General features: G+C 34.9%; 1 protein-coding gene, 1 long non-coding RNA gene and 1 pseudogene across 2 annotated transcripts; 2 read left to right on the forward strand and 1 right to left on the reverse strand.

Annotated features, from left to right (window-relative positions):
• Positions 1-841: 841 nt before the first annotated feature.
• Positions 842-3,227, forward strand: LOC121249792 (annotated as a pseudogene).
• A 519-nt stretch (positions 3,228-3,746) lies between these two features.
• On the forward strand, positions 3,747-6,202 carry LOC121249793. The gene is made up of 2 exons (XR_005937651.1): positions 3,747-4,745; positions 5,805-6,202. It is a non-coding gene; the product is annotated as an uncharacterized LOC121249793 (long non-coding RNA).
• Positions 6,203-6,208: 6 nt separating this feature from the next.
• Positions 6,209-8,203, reverse strand: LOC121249791 (tubulin alpha chain-like). Its single transcript, XM_041148593.1, has 4 exons — positions 7,972-8,203; positions 7,595-7,829; positions 7,121-7,491; positions 6,209-7,014 (listed from the first exon to the last, which is right to left on the reverse strand). The coding sequence occupies exons 1-4, from the start codon at positions 8,062-8,064 to the stop codon at positions 6,361-6,363; spliced, it is 1,353 nt and encodes a 450-aa protein (XP_041004527.1). The 5' UTR covers positions 8,065-8,203; the 3' UTR covers positions 6,209-6,360.
• Positions 8,204-16,211: the final 8,008 nt, after the last annotated feature.

The following is a 16,211-nucleotide window of genomic DNA, read 5'->3' on the forward strand; positions in this document are numbered from 1 at the left end:
AATATTTGAAAGTCATTTTTGGGCTAAATTACTTGTAAACAAAATAAAAGATTAAGGCAATTTTTAAGATATTATCTTATCAAATCTCATCTCATTTTATTTCCTAATCATTATTTAATTATTATAACTTTTTCGAACTTCCAAACAAAATATAAAAAAAATTTCAAATTTTTCAAATTTTAAAATAAAAGTTATATTCTAATAATATTTTAACTTTATAATATTTTTATTCAAAACTTTCTCTCATTTTCTAAAACTTAATAAAATATTTTAACTCAAACAATTTCACAAATTTGACTATTATTTACAAATTTTTAATTTCATCTTATTCCCTAATTTTGCATACAAAATCCAATTAAGGATAAGCAACCCAAAACCCAATTCAACGAAGGTCACATTTTTATTTCGCTCATATTTTATTGTGGTTATGTTAGATGCGCAGCGATGAACCAGGAGGGATGTCGAAATGTTAGGATTACGAGTTAAGATTGTTTAGGATGAATTTATATTATGGCATGAGTTGTAATTATGTGGTCCTTAGAGTCTTTATATGAATTGTAGAGTCCGGTCGTGAGTCATGGGCTAATAAGTCGTGGGCTGTTTAATCAGTCTACTAAGACCTGGTCAAGTATGTTATAACTATCAGTAGGTGGTTATGGGCCATGTTGGGCCGGGGCGGTTATTCCGCTACATTGTGTCTTCCATTTTAAGTCTGTTTGGATCCAGTAACAAAGTATCGAGTGTTTTATTCAAATATTGTGTAAGGGAGGTTACTGGCACCTCATTTTGGCCACATTTGTCTTTTATTATTACAATTCATAGTTCGCACATAACAGTGGATGGGGTAACGGACTCCCATGATCCCATCTCTCTCCAAAAACATGGCAAACTGTTAATTTCGTTCATGGACTCGGGGTTTAGGGTTTGCGTATTTAGCAGAAACTGTCGCCTTCTCGTTCCTTCCTTTTGACTCCGTACTCTCTTCCCTTCGCCGCATCTTATTGGAAGCCGACGGAGATATGGTCCACGTCAGTTTCTACCATAACTGTATGCTCTCTCTCTCTCTCTCTCTCTCTCTAATATATATGTCCATAATGGCTATTTCTTTTTAAGGTTTTATGCTGTGTATATATTTATATTCATATGCGCCTAAAAAAACGTGTATTTATATTTGCCTTTCTCTGTGAATGTTTAACGGATCTGATTCAGATTAGGGTTTTATTCGTGTTAAGTTGTTGTCTATACTGTTTTGGTTGTTTTGGAGTTGCCACAGATTTGTTACTTGGTCAGTTCAGTCCTAATTTTTTCTGATAAATAAGATTTGATTTCACAGAATCAATATTTGGTCATTGCGTTTTTACGGGTTTAAGTTGTACATTGTGACTTGCGGTGTTTGGTTGCAGAGAAAATACGCTGACAGAATCTTGAATGAATGGGAAAATCCCCTTGAAAGGAGATTTTTGTCTCGAAAACAAAGATAATACAAAATACGAGATAAATCTATTTATTTTGTTTATTTTCGCCTCAGCTAGTCACTTCACTTGGGTTAATTTAACTTCATCTCTGCATAGGCTTTAGAAATTCTTAAATCTAACCAAATCATAAACTTAGTTATCTTTACCTCTGTTTGATGCTATAGTTAATATAAGTTTGTGTGGAATCATTCTCTGATGATCTACATTATAGTTTATGATGTTAAGAGTATCTACTGTTAATGACCAATGATGGATGGTTTAGATGGGAAGACTTTCAAAAAGCCACGCCGCCCATATGAGAAGGAACGATTGGATCATGAGCTGAAGCTTGTGGGAGAGTATGGGCTCCGATGTAAGAGAGAGCTGTGGAGGGTTCAATATGCTTTGAGCCGCATCCATAATGCTGCCAGGGAACTTCTCACTCTGGATGAGAAGAATCCTCGTAGGATATTCGAGGGTGAGGCCCTTCCCGTAGAATGAACAGGTATGGGCTCTTGGATGAGAGCCAGAACAAGCTATGTCCTGGCTCTGACTGTGGAGAACTTCCTTGAGCGCCGACTCCAAACCCTTGCATTCAAGTCAGGTATGGCCAAGTCGATTCACCATGCCCGTGTGCTTATTAGGCAGAGGCATATCAGGTATATGTTTGTTCCGACCAAACTTGCTCAAACATTGCCTGTAATTTTTTTCTGTCCATGTGGAACTTCAAAGCTGCAAGTGCATGATGATCCTTCTGTTCTGTAGCTAGTTGTTGCTTGATGATTTAGAAGTGTGCATGAAATGTATGACCTCTTGCACTTCCTCGATTGTTGAAATCCTCCATTTCTGGCTGCCATGAATCTACTGAGCTCCCTGTGCATGTACTTGTATGTAATCACTCCTGCCTTAGTCAAGCGCATTTCCTCTACTACTAGTTTTTCATGTTATTAGTTATTTTCTATGTTTTGCTTTTGCTGTGGTTTGGTACCTTTTGTTCATATTTATTGACTAAATGTTGGTTTTCCTAGTTCTCATCAATGAAATTCTTATTTATTGATAAAAAAATGTTGGTTTTCAAAAATTATAACAATTTTCATAGGGTGAAATCAAGTACTTTTCTTGCTTGTCATTCTGGTGTTGTGTCATGTGTACTGTATAACTATGCAATAGTTCCACACTGAGAATATCACATAAAATTCGCCTCTTTCTCTTTCCTTATCAGGGTTTTCGCTGATAATATCACAAATTAATGTCACTTTTTTCCTTGCCAGGGTTGGAAGGCAGGTAGTTAACATACCATCTTTCATGGTGAGAGTTGATTCTCAGAAACATATTGATTTCTCTCTCACTAGTCCATTTGGAGGTGGACGCCCAGGTAGAGTGAAGCGAAAGAACCAGAAGGCAGCTGCCAAGAAGGCTGCTGGTGGGGATGGAGATGAAGAGGATGAAGAATGAAGCTTTGGCTAGCTCCAACCGTACCCCAGGAAGCATTCGAGTCTTTTTCTTGCTTTGTGCCGGTATTACTTTTGTTTCATTTCTCCCTAAGTCTGAATCCTAATGGATTTTGGTACATTTTTTTATGCCTTATGGATCTGTTTGGAATGGAAGAGGAATGCCTTCTGTTGGATCAAACATGGTTTACGTTTTAACTTTAGTGAATGAAATTATCAACAAGTGACGACTATAGAACGTTTTGTAAGATTTTATTTATTTATGTTGATCCATCTGTTGAGGCAGGCTTAATGTTAAGAGAGAATGTTAATTATTGTGGCAGAATGATATCATTTGGCCTTCTGACTGTTTAACATTCCGTAACAGCAGTATATATGTTGTATATATCCAAGTCTTTGGGTATGTAATAGCTGATGGCGATGGTTATTATGAAGAGATGTATACAAATCACGGATTTCATTTTGGCAAAAAAACGCAGACAGACAAGACATAGACGCTCCTTCCACCCTCACCTCCGTCCTGGGTTTTCCAAAGCAAATTCATGTCCGCCACGTCTATCTCAACTTCCCACTTCTCATTTAATAAATGGAAAACGTTTAAAAAGCTACTTTGACCCGTTTCCACTTCACATTAACGAGCGGACGCCACTTGGGAACGTCTTTGCCTCGTGCCCTGCTCTCAATCCCCCTCCCTATACAACAATATTAATATATTTCCCATCCTATAGTGATTAGATATCAAAGTACAATCAAGCTTAGCTTTGTTAAGCTGAATCTGATCTAACCGTGACCCAAAGCCAATCTCCTTCGCACACTTCATAACTAAACTTTCCATATTTTCAAAGCCGATTGATTATTGCCTGTGATTCTCTTTTTTTTTTTATATATATAAATTGGGTATTAAATATATTTTATTTTGTTTTGTTTTGAGAACCCCTAATAAGAGAGTGGCTTGTCAATTATTATATTATAGACTGAGAGAGAGAGAGAGAGAGAGAGGGGTCATAGTGACGTGGCATTCGGCCAGTGCAGCAGAAAACCCGTTCCTAACAAAACGGCAACAACCTGATGAGCCTAATGGACTGGTCCCCTGTTCCCAATTCCTATGAATTTTACTTTCACCACATGTTCGACACGTGATAGCCCACCATCTCTCTCCCTCTCTCCCTCTCTCCACGCGTCATCCATCCCTAGCTCCCTCTCTCTCTCTCTCTCTCTCTCTCTCTACAAGCCCCGTATTGCGCCCTTTATAAGAAGTTCCCCCGGAGTGCCAGCACCAGAAACAAAACAAAACAATCACCTGGTCAGAACTCCACCTATAAGACCTCTTCTTCCCTTCTTGATTTTTATATATATATCTCTTCATAAGAACGTGCCGTGTCCGGTGCCTCGGTATCTTATCCGATACGACTCCAATTATGACGGTGAAGCCCGTAAAGGACCCCCAAGAACGAGTCTCTGCCTCTGTTTCTGAGCTTCACAAACCCAAGGAACTCTCGTCCACCGAGTTGGCCATGACGTTCCATAATCTAGCCGGGGAGAAAATCTCCAAGGTTGATCGCAAGGAGGTGGCCGCGAAAGCGTCTCCGAAGTCGAGGAAGAAGGTGAAGTATGTACACAGCCAGATCCTGAGGATCAGAGAGGAGGACTCGCTCCTCGGCGAGGATTTCAGTCTTGGTACCAAAGACAACGGTCATCTTTATCATCAATATCACGATCTGCATTCGGAGATGGACGTTGTGCTGTTCTCGAGGCCCATCTTGCCGAGTTCTCCTCTCAGCGGCAAGACCACGACGTTGAAGGCATCATACTGAACAAATCAAACGAGAGTGCTATTAAGGTTAGCTTCTTTCTTGCATCACATTAATCATGTCTCTTAATCTTGATCTAGATCCTTTGTTTTCTTGTCCTATATCTCTTCTTTTTTTTTCCGGTTGTCTTTAGTTTGGATACTGGGAAAAACTAGGAAAAATGAGACGCATATAAATATCCAAAATAAATTAAAAACTCACTTCATCTAAATTCTAACCTACAGTCAAAGCAAAGTTCTTTTTCCTTCCTTCTTTCCTTGGCAGGCGTGATAAATGATAACCGAAACGCATAGATTTTCCTTTTTTATTTTCCCTTTCGTCAAATTTTTGCGAAATATATATTTTAGAATAATTATTGAATAGTCTTTCTCGATGGCATTTTTAATTTGTCACATGTTATATTGTTAATAATATTTTCCACTTTTACCTATCAAAAAAATTAATGTTAACAATACTATCCTTTATAATTAGACTTATAAGTGTGTGGGTGTGTGGATAATGTTGGATAATTAAAAGTTAAATGAATATAAGATTGATGGTATGATATTAACAACGTTCGTGAGATTTTAATAATAAAATTTATAATAAACTTTACATTTTTCATTATAATTACCTAATAACTAACATCCTCATAATTATAAAAATAAAAATAAAAAGATCTCAAAGCAATGATAAATAATTCTTATCATTACAAGAGAACTTCTACAACATAAATGGATTATAAAAAAAAATAAATACACAAATTGATGTGATGTGATTTCAAGATTTATTAAATTTATTTAATAATAGAAATAATTTTATAATCTAACGTATCACATGAATTCGCGTAAGTTTATATATTTTAGTTTTACGTAATCTCTTTTGCCCGAAAGTATTTTCCTTTTTACAATAACAGCATCGGTCATATCTTCCACGCGACAGAGAGCAGAGAGTGCCAAAAATTTGGCTTTAGTTCACCGGGGTTTGTTATCTTTATTGTTGTTTTTACTTGGTTGGAGTGGGGGTGTTAGGGTGAAAACCATATCATATAGCTAAATATACCTCTGACCCTTCTTCTTCTGTCGACTGATTTCAACTAGTTTTATTAGTTTTGTTTGTGGCAGGAATAGTGTGGAATGGCAAACTCAGAAAGCGACGAGCACGAGAGGTTGAAATCAAGTGTGTATTCTCTCACGCGAGGTTGAAATCAAGTTTCGAAAGTGGCCAGAAAAGTCACAGAGAGAGAGAGAGAGAGAGAGAGAGAGAGAGAGAGAGAGAGGGAGGTCTTCTATTGTACAGTGAAGAAGCAAATACAATATAGCTTTTGAAACAAATCGGCCTCTTTCCACTATTTTCCATAGACTCTCTCGCTCGTGTTTGTATTGAGATGTTGGTTAGGGGTTCAAATTGGAACAACATGACACGTCCTCCTCCACATATATAAAACCCTGTAGTCAAAACATCTTAATATTGGGAGAGGGAGAGGAAGGGCGGGTTATTCACGAAACCTATATAGAACTGAGCAAAAGATAGAGAGTTCCATTGAACAAAATGACAAAAAACATCATTGGTGGAGACATACAATAAAAGAAAAGTTACTACCATCCAAAGTTGAAAAAAACCAATGAGTCCATTGGTAGACACCAACTACACAGCACAGCCTAATTAATACTCATCGCCTTCATCATCCTCGCCTTCTGCAGACTCTGCTCCAACTTCCTCATAGTCCTTCTCCAGCGCAGCCAAATCCTCCCTGGCCTCCGAAAACTCTCCTTCCTCCATACCCTCACCGACGTACCAATGCACAAAAGCCCTCTTTGCATACATCAAATCAAACTTATGATCGATCCTAGAGAACACCTCCGCAACGCTCGTCGAGTTAGAGATCATGCAAACAGCCCTCTGAACCTTAGCCAAGTCACCCCCTGGAACCACTGTTGGTGGCTGGTAATTGATTCCACACTTGAACCCAGTTGGGCACCAGTCCACGAATTGAATCGTCCTCTTGGTCTTGATTGTCGCCACCGCTGCGTTCACATCCTTAGGCACCACGTCACCCCTATACATCAAACAGCAGGCCATGTACTTACCGTGGCGAGGGTCGCATTTTGCCATCATAGACGACGGCTCAAAGGCGCTGTTTGTGATCTCGGCCACGGAGAGTTGCTCGTGGTAGGCCTTTTCGGCTGAAATAACAGGCGCATACGAAGAAAGCATGAAATGTATTCTCGGGTAGGGAACCAAGTTAGTCTGAAACTCTGTGACATCCACGTTCAGAGCACCATCAAAACGCAGAGACGCAGTCAGAGAAGAAATCACCTGCCCACAAAACAAATTCCCGTTAGCTATCCTGTTAATACGATTTGGAATTTATATTACTCGTTTAGTCGCAAGCAATACTAAATGGTTCGTTATTTTTCTTTACCTGGGAAACGAGCCTGTTTAGATTGGTGTAAGTGGGTCTTTCAATGTCCAGCGATCTGCGGCAAATATCGTAAATGGCTTCGTTGTCGAGGAGGACGGCCACATCGGTGTGCTCTAGAAGTGAGTGAGTGGACAACACACTGTTATATGGTTCAACGACGGATGTGGAGACCTGAGGGGACGGGTAGACGGTGAATCCGAGCTTGGATTTCTTGCCGTAGTCCACTGAGAGCCTCTCCAGAAGCAGAGAACCAAGCCCGGAGCCTGTCCCTCCACCGACCGCATGGAAAACCAGAAACCCCTGAAGCCCAGTACAATTGTCAGCGAGCTTCCTGATCCTATCAAGGCACAGATCCACTATCTCTTTCCCAACTGCCAAAACCAGAAACCCCAAAATCGTTAAGCTTATATATAATTTCACAGAATCGGAGATTGATTTTCTATTTCTTGCGCTTGGGCTTGGGCTTTTGCTTACTTGTGTAGTGGCCTCTTGCAAAGTTATTGGCGGCGTCCTCTTTCCCACTGATGAGTTGTTCGGGGTGGAAGAGCTGGCGGTACGTCCCAGTCCTGACCTCGTCGATGACAGTAGGTTCGAGGTCCAAGAAAACGGCGCGGGGGACGTGTTTTCCAGCTCCGGTCTCACTAAAAAACGTGTTGAAGGCATCGTCTCCGCCGCCAACTGTTTTGTCACCCGGCATTTGTCCATCGGGCTGAGGGGAAAAAAAACAAGAAGAAGAAGAACCCAGAAAAAGTTAGTACTCCCTTCACCCAGTAAGAATCAAAACAGATAGTCTTTTAGATGGTATTTGGCATTTTTGAAGTTTTGCAATAGAGAAGGCTGGTTTTTGTTACCTGAATGCCGTGTTCAAGGCAGTAGAGCTCCCAGCAAGCATTACCCACTTGGATACCGGCCTGCCCGATGTGGATTGAGATGCACTCTCTCATATTGTCTTGTTAATGGGGAAGACGAGCGAGAACAAAGAGCAAAGAGTAAGAGCAAAAGGGATGCCAAAGACGTATACAAAGACGCCCGGGCTACAGTGGGAGGAGATTGAAAACAGGACACTGTGAGGAGAAGATAGTATCGCATATATAAAGAAGATTCGCATGTCTCAAGAGGGTGGGGATAGCCGTTTGTAGCGGACAGGTGTTTTGAAAACAAAGGAAAGAAATTAATTATTAGGGTGGGATCCAGCTGGTTATGACCGTTAGAGCTTTTCAAACTTAATTTTCGAATTTGAAATTTGAACCTGTAGGCGCGAGTCAGAGACCCGTGGTCCTTCTTGCTTAATTTTTTACAATTTATCGTCAAGGCATACTCGCTAAATGTGTTATAATTAAAATTCGCTTGTTTTAAATGAAAATCAAGTAATCGTTTTGGTCCTCACTCTGTTTAATTGGGGTAAAATAAAGTTCCGTTTAAATATATAAACGGTTTTATCTTATCTCATCATTATAATTTTATTTTTTAAATTTTTACACAAAATATAAAAAACAATTCAATTTTTTTCAAATTCTAAAACAATAATAATATTAAAAATAATATTTTAAAATTATTTCATCTCACTATCTAAACAGTGACTAAATCTTCAAAGAACTTATTTTTATGAGTCTTTAATTATAATTTCATCATTATGGAGATGATATTTGTTGAGACGTTTTTCGCTCACGGTTGAAAGTCAATATGGTTGAATGACTCTCTCATATGTTGTAGTAATGTGCTTAGAGCATTAGTATTGGTTTCATCAAAGTTATCTCTAAAATTTGATGAAACGTACATGATTTCTATAAATCTAAAACTTCGTTATGCATAATTCTACATTGAATTAGCCATTGAATTCATCAAAATAATAATATAATATTATTTTTTTAATAAAAATATTTTTATTTTTTTTCATATTTTACAATTACACTAATCATATATTGATTAATAATTTAATTTGATTCTTACATTATTATTACAAGACGGTTGAAGATAAAATGTGAATAAAAAATACCTTTAGAGATTAAAAATGAATAAAAAATAGATTTGATGAATGAATAGTAGACCTTTAAATTTGAGAAAACCTATAGGTTTACTGTAGCTCAAAGTTTCACATTTATCTATTTGACTAATCCAATGCAGCCCTATTTTGATGAAATTCATCAAATTTTACATTTGGCTAGGCTTTTGATGAAGCCAATGCCAATGCTCTTAGAGCGAGCACTCTCAATAGATTATTCATTTTATTTTTTGAAATATATCACTAAAATTTATTTTTTCTATTTTCTATACTGACATTTACAATATATCATACATCAGTTTATTTATTTTTTATTTATATAATTTAAATATTATAATTTTTAATATATTTTAATCATTTCAAATAAAGTAAAAAATAGAAAGTAGATAAATAAATGAATAAAGAGAAAAAAAATAAAGAGAAAAGTTAATTAAATATTTATACAAGTGTAAATAGTGTTCCATAGATGTAGAGATAGTAATGTAGCAAATTGGATATTAGTTTTATAAAATACACAATCCATTAGATAGGCTATATTGGACTATTTCCTTCAAATTTTACCAAAACATAAGTTTTATATATAACCCATTGGGAATGCTCTAGCTGTCGTTCATAAGTTGCATAATCATAAATAACTGAAAATAAAGGATGCCAATATTTATCTGGTTCAACACTAAGGCCTACATCCACATGTCTAAGGTGTAAATCCATTATAAGTAGAGTTTTATGCAAGCTTTCTATCCTCACAAAACTCTTTATAAGTGCTAACAAAGTTCTCTATGATCTTCCAATTTTCTCTAGAGCTCTATAGTCTTTATTTTCTCTTCAATGAAACCAAAAGTGGAAAAAATCATGCCTTTGTTTCTGCTCTTCTTATAGCAATCTCAATGATTTTATCTTAGGTGCTGTTTAGATAGTTCGTTGAGATGAGATGAATTATAAAAATTAAAAGTTAAATAAAATATTGTTATAATATTTTTTTTAATATTAATATCATTTTAAGATTTGAAAATTTTGAATTCTTTATTATATTTTTGTGTAAAAATTAAAAAAAAAAATTGTAATAATGAGATGAGATAAAATACTTTCACTATCCAAATAGGATCTATTCTCCATCTTCATGTTTCATCTTCCTTGCTTATGTATTTTCCTTTTAACTCTTAAGTTCCATCATTGCTTTATATCCGATTATGTCTTTGCTCATGACTCTCCCTTCCTCAGTTTCTCTTTTATTCTCGTGCATACCGGCCTTGAATCTTCATGAGCTATTTGGTGGGCTTAAGACTACATTAAGATGTTGAAGTGAGTTGAGTTGAGATGATAAAATATTGTTAGAATATTATTTTTTAATATTATTATTATTATTTTTAAATTTGAAAAAGTTGAATTGTTTATTATATTTTACGTTGAAATTTGAAAAAGTTGTAATTATGAATTGAGATGAATTGACAGAAATTAAGGATCCAAACGAACTCGTGCATTCAACGATGTTCATATTCATTATATATCATTGTAAAATGCGTCCCACTTATTGGGTTTTAAGCTTGATGCTACTGTCTTTGACCTCACTTCTCAACACGTTATTGATGCACTTATAAACTGTGTAATATAATAAAATGTTGATGTCCTGTTTATGAAACTTAAAACTGTTTCCTGTCTCGTTTTTTTCTTGATTTGATTTGACATAGCAATTCATCGATTTATTTTAATTATATCTTGCCAACAGAATCTAATAAATTCATTTTCTCATGTGTAGTGCCCGACACTTTATCGTGCATTTATAGCAAGAGGATATAAATTTTTTAAATCTATTTATACGAGGCTTTCAAAAAAAAGAGAGAGAGAGAGAGGGAGAGGAAAAATTCAATTTATCTGAGAAAAAAAAATCTATGTTTCAAAAAAAAGAAGAAAAACGCTGCAGTATTAGAGGAAACCGATTATTTCTCGAATTTTTTTTTTTTTTCTTTACTTATGATTGGTGTTCTGCTTTTGTACGATTTTTTTGGGGGCTATCTTAAAGTGAGCGGCTTTGCCAACATAAGATTATGTTCACTGGGCAGCGACGACACAGGCCCATTGAAGCCCAGAAAATCCAGATTGTCGGATGAAAGGTAGACCCTCGTCGAAGACATTGTCATGATAGTCATTTAATTCTCATAATCATTTTTATGTAAGAAATTATTTGTAGTGGTAGAATACGTAAATAAAACATAATTTTTTTTAAAATAAGTAAATATAAGACTTATTTAGAGAAAATTAACATTTTAATAGTAAATTTTATTATCTTTTAAAAGAATTACATAACATTTATGTATTTTACAACTTCTGTAAGGGAGAGAAAATGTAATAAGCAAGAGCTGATGGACCCTGAACTAGACCTAGTTTCAAGTCCAATGGGCCTTAAAATAAAAGCCGGTCAATCAATGGGTGGGCAGCCCAGAGAACGAGGCGTTTGAAGCCCACTCCCAACCAGATTTAAAAAAAAAAAAAAAAAAAAAAAAAAAAAAGTTCAAAAGCCACCCCTACTAAAGTTTGTTTACATAAATTACGATGTATTCACCAAAGAAGAAAAGAAACAATTCATCATTCTCACACATCACATATCATACTTTTTTTTTCTTACCAAATATATAATATATGGATGATGATTAAAATAATTCAATTAATTTAAAAAATATATTAAAAAAAATAAAAATAAAAATAAATATAATGTATAGTGTGTGGAGATGATGAGTAACAAAACTCTTCTTTATATGCAAAGTTTGAGGATAAGTGTTGGCAAAGGTTGGGATGGCGTCCCATTCTTAAGCACATCGCCAACAATCAGAAAAATTCAATTAAAAGGACTAAAAAGCTGTCCAAAAGTAGGAAAAATTAGATTAATGAGTGGGGTTTTGATGCCAAGTGTTAGATATTCGAAGACGACGCCCCCTAAACATGGAGTCACTTGTCGAACTCATCACCACACATGAAAAGTAGCAAAGAAGTAGCCCCCACATGTCTAAACCCCATCTAATTTTCTACTATTGGACCTTATGCTAAAAATTATTAGCAAACAGAAGTATACATGAACATATGAGCTTGTAAAGTGGGAATAGCAATGGGATATGATGCTTTATAATTAGGATCATGACAGGTTGAGGCCCCCACTGCTCACTACAACTTCTTCCATGTATTCAGGCATTCTAATATTTCATTGCATAAAGGTTTCCTTACCATATCATCTTCAGTGCCTCTGTTGATTCGACACCAACTAGTCATCCAAATTATGGTCGTTTTATGGACCTTTCTCCGGATTTGACCCCTTAAATTACGTGCTCTCCCCTGCCTATGAAACCATGCATGCTACTTTGAAAGACCAATATACACTGAATCATTTCACGTTAGCTGCTGAGCTGTTGAATTAAATTTCAACTTGGGGATCTCCACAATCAAGCAAATCATGATAAGGGATTAGGTGGAATGCAATTGGCATAATCAATGTTCATTTCTTTTGGTATATTAATCTCACATAAAGCTACGCCTAAATCATGAGCCAACCAGAGCACTGAGTCTCCTCGTTTATTTTTATAACTCTTCTTAATTCATATCATTTTATTTCATCTGATTATTATAATTTTTTTAAATTTTCACATAAAATGAAATAAAATAAACAATTTAATTTTCTCAAATTTTAAAATAAAAATAATATATTTTAATAATATTTTATTTAATTTTTAACTTTAATCTTAACTCATCTTATCTGTAAAAATAAACGAGGCAATGACTTAGCTACTACATGAGTAATAAGTTCACTCCAGATTGTGGTCCACGTTGCAGCCTATCTACTTCTAGCTAACTAGCTCAAGCCATTGTGTTTTATGCTATTTTTAATTGCATTCAGTTCAAACAAAACAGAAAAAAAAAAAAAAAAAAAAAAAAATTACATATGAGTAATGATTGACAACCACCATTTTTATTCTAGGTAAAGTGCTAAGAAACCATATTTCAAACCATCCCATCATTAGCTTCTAAATTTTCTTTCATATAAACTATACATGGTGATTGGATGATAGACAAAGTAAGTAATGTGAATCGTTCAAATATATACTTGTATTTCTAAGATTAATTGAATAATTTAATCCCTAATCTCTAGCATGATATGATATCACATGCCTGCCTCGATACAGGGTGGTGAAAAATAATGGAATAAACTAGCTCTAAATTAGCTCACCAAAACGGATCTAGTGTCCCCAAAAGTGAGTACAATACAACCGAAGCCACTTCAGTTTAGTTACAAACCCTTTCGGCTCAACAACAAAAGAGTGTTACATGTATCTCATTATAAACATTTAATCCTTATTTTAGAGCCATATATAGGGATCCAAATTAAGGACCACATAAGTACACTCGAGTGTCAAAGGATTAGCCGACCGTGTCCCTACTCTTTGCGACTTTGACATCACTAATTTTCAACCCTAAGCATCTTCTTGATTATTTATTAATCACCTTCATTTGTCTAATGAGTAATGCTACTCATCATCTCAACTTCTATCATTCTTTCATAATCTTATGATGTGACATTAGGTGATTGTAAATTATTTATTACATTTCATTTGTGAACTTATCATCTAATATCATGTCATAAGATGATGAGAGTTGAAACGATGAATAGATTTTTTTTTTGTCTAATATGTTTCAGGTAATTCAATGGCTAGGATTTGTCGTGTATTAATCTATTTACAACCCTATTTATCAATACATCAAACATGCTACTAATATGGAAGGATTGATGTCTCATCGACTCACGTAAAGAAAGTATTGAATTTATAATTTATTTATAAATATAACGAGTGTCACAGGAAGTGATGTGTAGTATGCCGGACTTATAAATAACATAACTTTGTATTTAATTGCATCAATATATTAAAGAAAACATAGAATTAGGCTATTAATATTTACTGGACGGGGTTGGTTAGCAAGATTAATTAATGCTAAGATAATGGTTTGGTAGAACGCACTTCCCTTGAAGAAGCTAATCACAAGAGCCCTATACTCCTACTCTACTACTGCAAACAAGCCTTTGTAATATATTATGCTAATCATGTGATTAAACATACATACGACAATATTTCCTACAGTTTGAACCTCACGTTGTAGGGTTTCCAAACAACCGTACAATGAAAAGTCAGTTTAATGCCTCAATCCCCGAATTAGAACAAAGAGCTCAGCTAGCCATCTCAGATTTAACTTATCTCAATTTATCTCAAATTAATTATTGATAAAATTTATTATTTTTTTAATTTTTTATAAAAAAGTTAAACTCATATCAATAGAATTACAAAATACTACTAGTTACAACTCAATTCAACTCATTTCAATAAGTTGCATTTAGATGTTGAAGTGAGTTGAGTTTAAATGATAAAATATTATTAGAATATTATTTTTTAATATTATTATTATTTTAAAATTTAAAAAAATTAAATTATTTATTATATTTTATGTTAAAATTTAAAAAAATTGTAATGATGAGTTTAGTAACCAAACGAAGCAGGTAAGCCCTGGGCTAACCCTGTGTTTTCTTCTCCAACATGATAACGTTACAGTTAAATGTATGCAAATTTGCTAAACAATTTATCAGAGAGAGAGAGAGAGATAAGGTAGATTTGGGTTGGAGCAGTATGTACTTGTTCCCAGTAGAATCATGTGTGATCTAATAATTTTGAGCCATAAAAGTTAGCCAGGGACAGGCAAGCAAGAGCAAAACTGCAGAGGGTTAACGGGGTCAGAATCAGATAGCTACTAGAATGGTCCAGCCCAAAATAAAAGCCCAAGGGTACGTTAGGTGTGAAGTGGGTTGATAGCAAAAGAATTGATTGTAGCACCCCTGGATGTGACTGGAGTCGCCTTGGGGGAATGTTTTTGGAGACTGATTTAATTCTTCGACAAACAAATGGTTTTAAATTAAGATACGCAAACGGGTGATATGGAATCATGGATGCTACGAAGATGTAACTGTGGCTTGATGTGCCTACCCAACCACACACTCCTAACATGCCAAGTTTGCCTTCGTACAAACACTAAAGTCTCGTTTGAATGCAAGAATTATTTTATCTAATTTTATTCCATCTCATTTTATTCTATTATTTTAATTTTTTTATATAAAATATAATAAACAATTCAATATTTTTAAATCTCAAAATAATAAATATTGTATTCAACTTTTATTTCATCTCAATTTATCTCATCTTAACTCATTATTCAAACAGCACCTAAGTGATAATATAATTTTTATATCCAAAGATATGATTTTGGAGATAAAAAAAAAAAAAAACACATTTTTATGAAAAATAAGAAAGGTAATTTCCTATGCTTCGAGTTAAGACCCAAGTCTTTATTTTTGCCTATTAAGATCTAAAATATACTTATTTTACTGCTTACTAGACTCGTGTGTTACACATAATCCACTGCACGACAAAATTTTACAAACAAGACCCTTAGGCAATGCTCTGATGGCGTTGCAGGATTGGGAGCTGGCTGCAAACTGTTTGATGGAAGAACGTGAGTCTTGGACTGTTTTTTAATTGTAATCTCCATGAATTCTATTAAAATGTACTGTTTTTTTTTTTTTTATAATCATGTGACATTTGCTTTCTTTAAAGGGAAAATTTGTTTTTATCCAACTCCAAGCGAAGAAAAAGAAAAGCCTTTTTTTTTTTTTTGTTTTAATAGATGTTACAAATATATAATAGATAATAAAATGGGAATATATTAAGAAGTTCGAAGATATTGAAATTATATTAATTTTCTGGGTTGCTTCTCTCAATCCCATCCAAATGATTCCATTTAAATATACTAAAGTGGGAAAGAAAAGTATAAAGGAAACAAATTTAGGGAGTGGGAGTTATGGGTAAAGTGAAAAGGAAACTATTAGGATGTGAGAAAGCAAATTCCTAATATAAAACAGAAGATGCAAAGCAACTTCACATGGAATGTCAGTCAAAGGGAGTTCCAGCGCAAATGGCTTACGGATGAGCAGCTGGAATAAATAAATAAAATCTGCAAAATTCATTAAAGTATTCCTTCTTGAAGCCCCCAACCCCACAAAAT

This window comes from Juglans microcarpa x Juglans regia, chromosome 2D, assembly GCF_004785595.1.
Source record: "Juglans microcarpa x Juglans regia isolate MS1-56 chromosome 2D, Jm3101_v1.0, whole genome shotgun sequence".
Lineage (NCBI taxonomy): Eukaryota > Viridiplantae > Streptophyta > Magnoliopsida > Fagales > Juglandaceae > Juglans > Juglans microcarpa x Juglans regia.

Bases quoted from the DNA above. Each gene is read 5' to 3' on its own strand.
- LOC121249791 (XM_041148593.1), bottom strand. From the start codon at position 8,064: ATGAGAGAGTGCATCTCAATCCACATCGGGCAGGCCGGTATCCAAGTG. The intron at 7,830-7,971 runs GTAACAAAAACC...TTTTCCCCTCAG, and splicing joins GCCTTGAACACGGCATTCAG to CCCGATGGACAAATGCCGGG. The intron at 7,015-7,120 runs GTAAAGAAAAAT...TTTTGTGGGCAG, and splicing joins TAAACAGGCTCGTTTCCCAG to GTGATTTCTTCTCTGACTGC.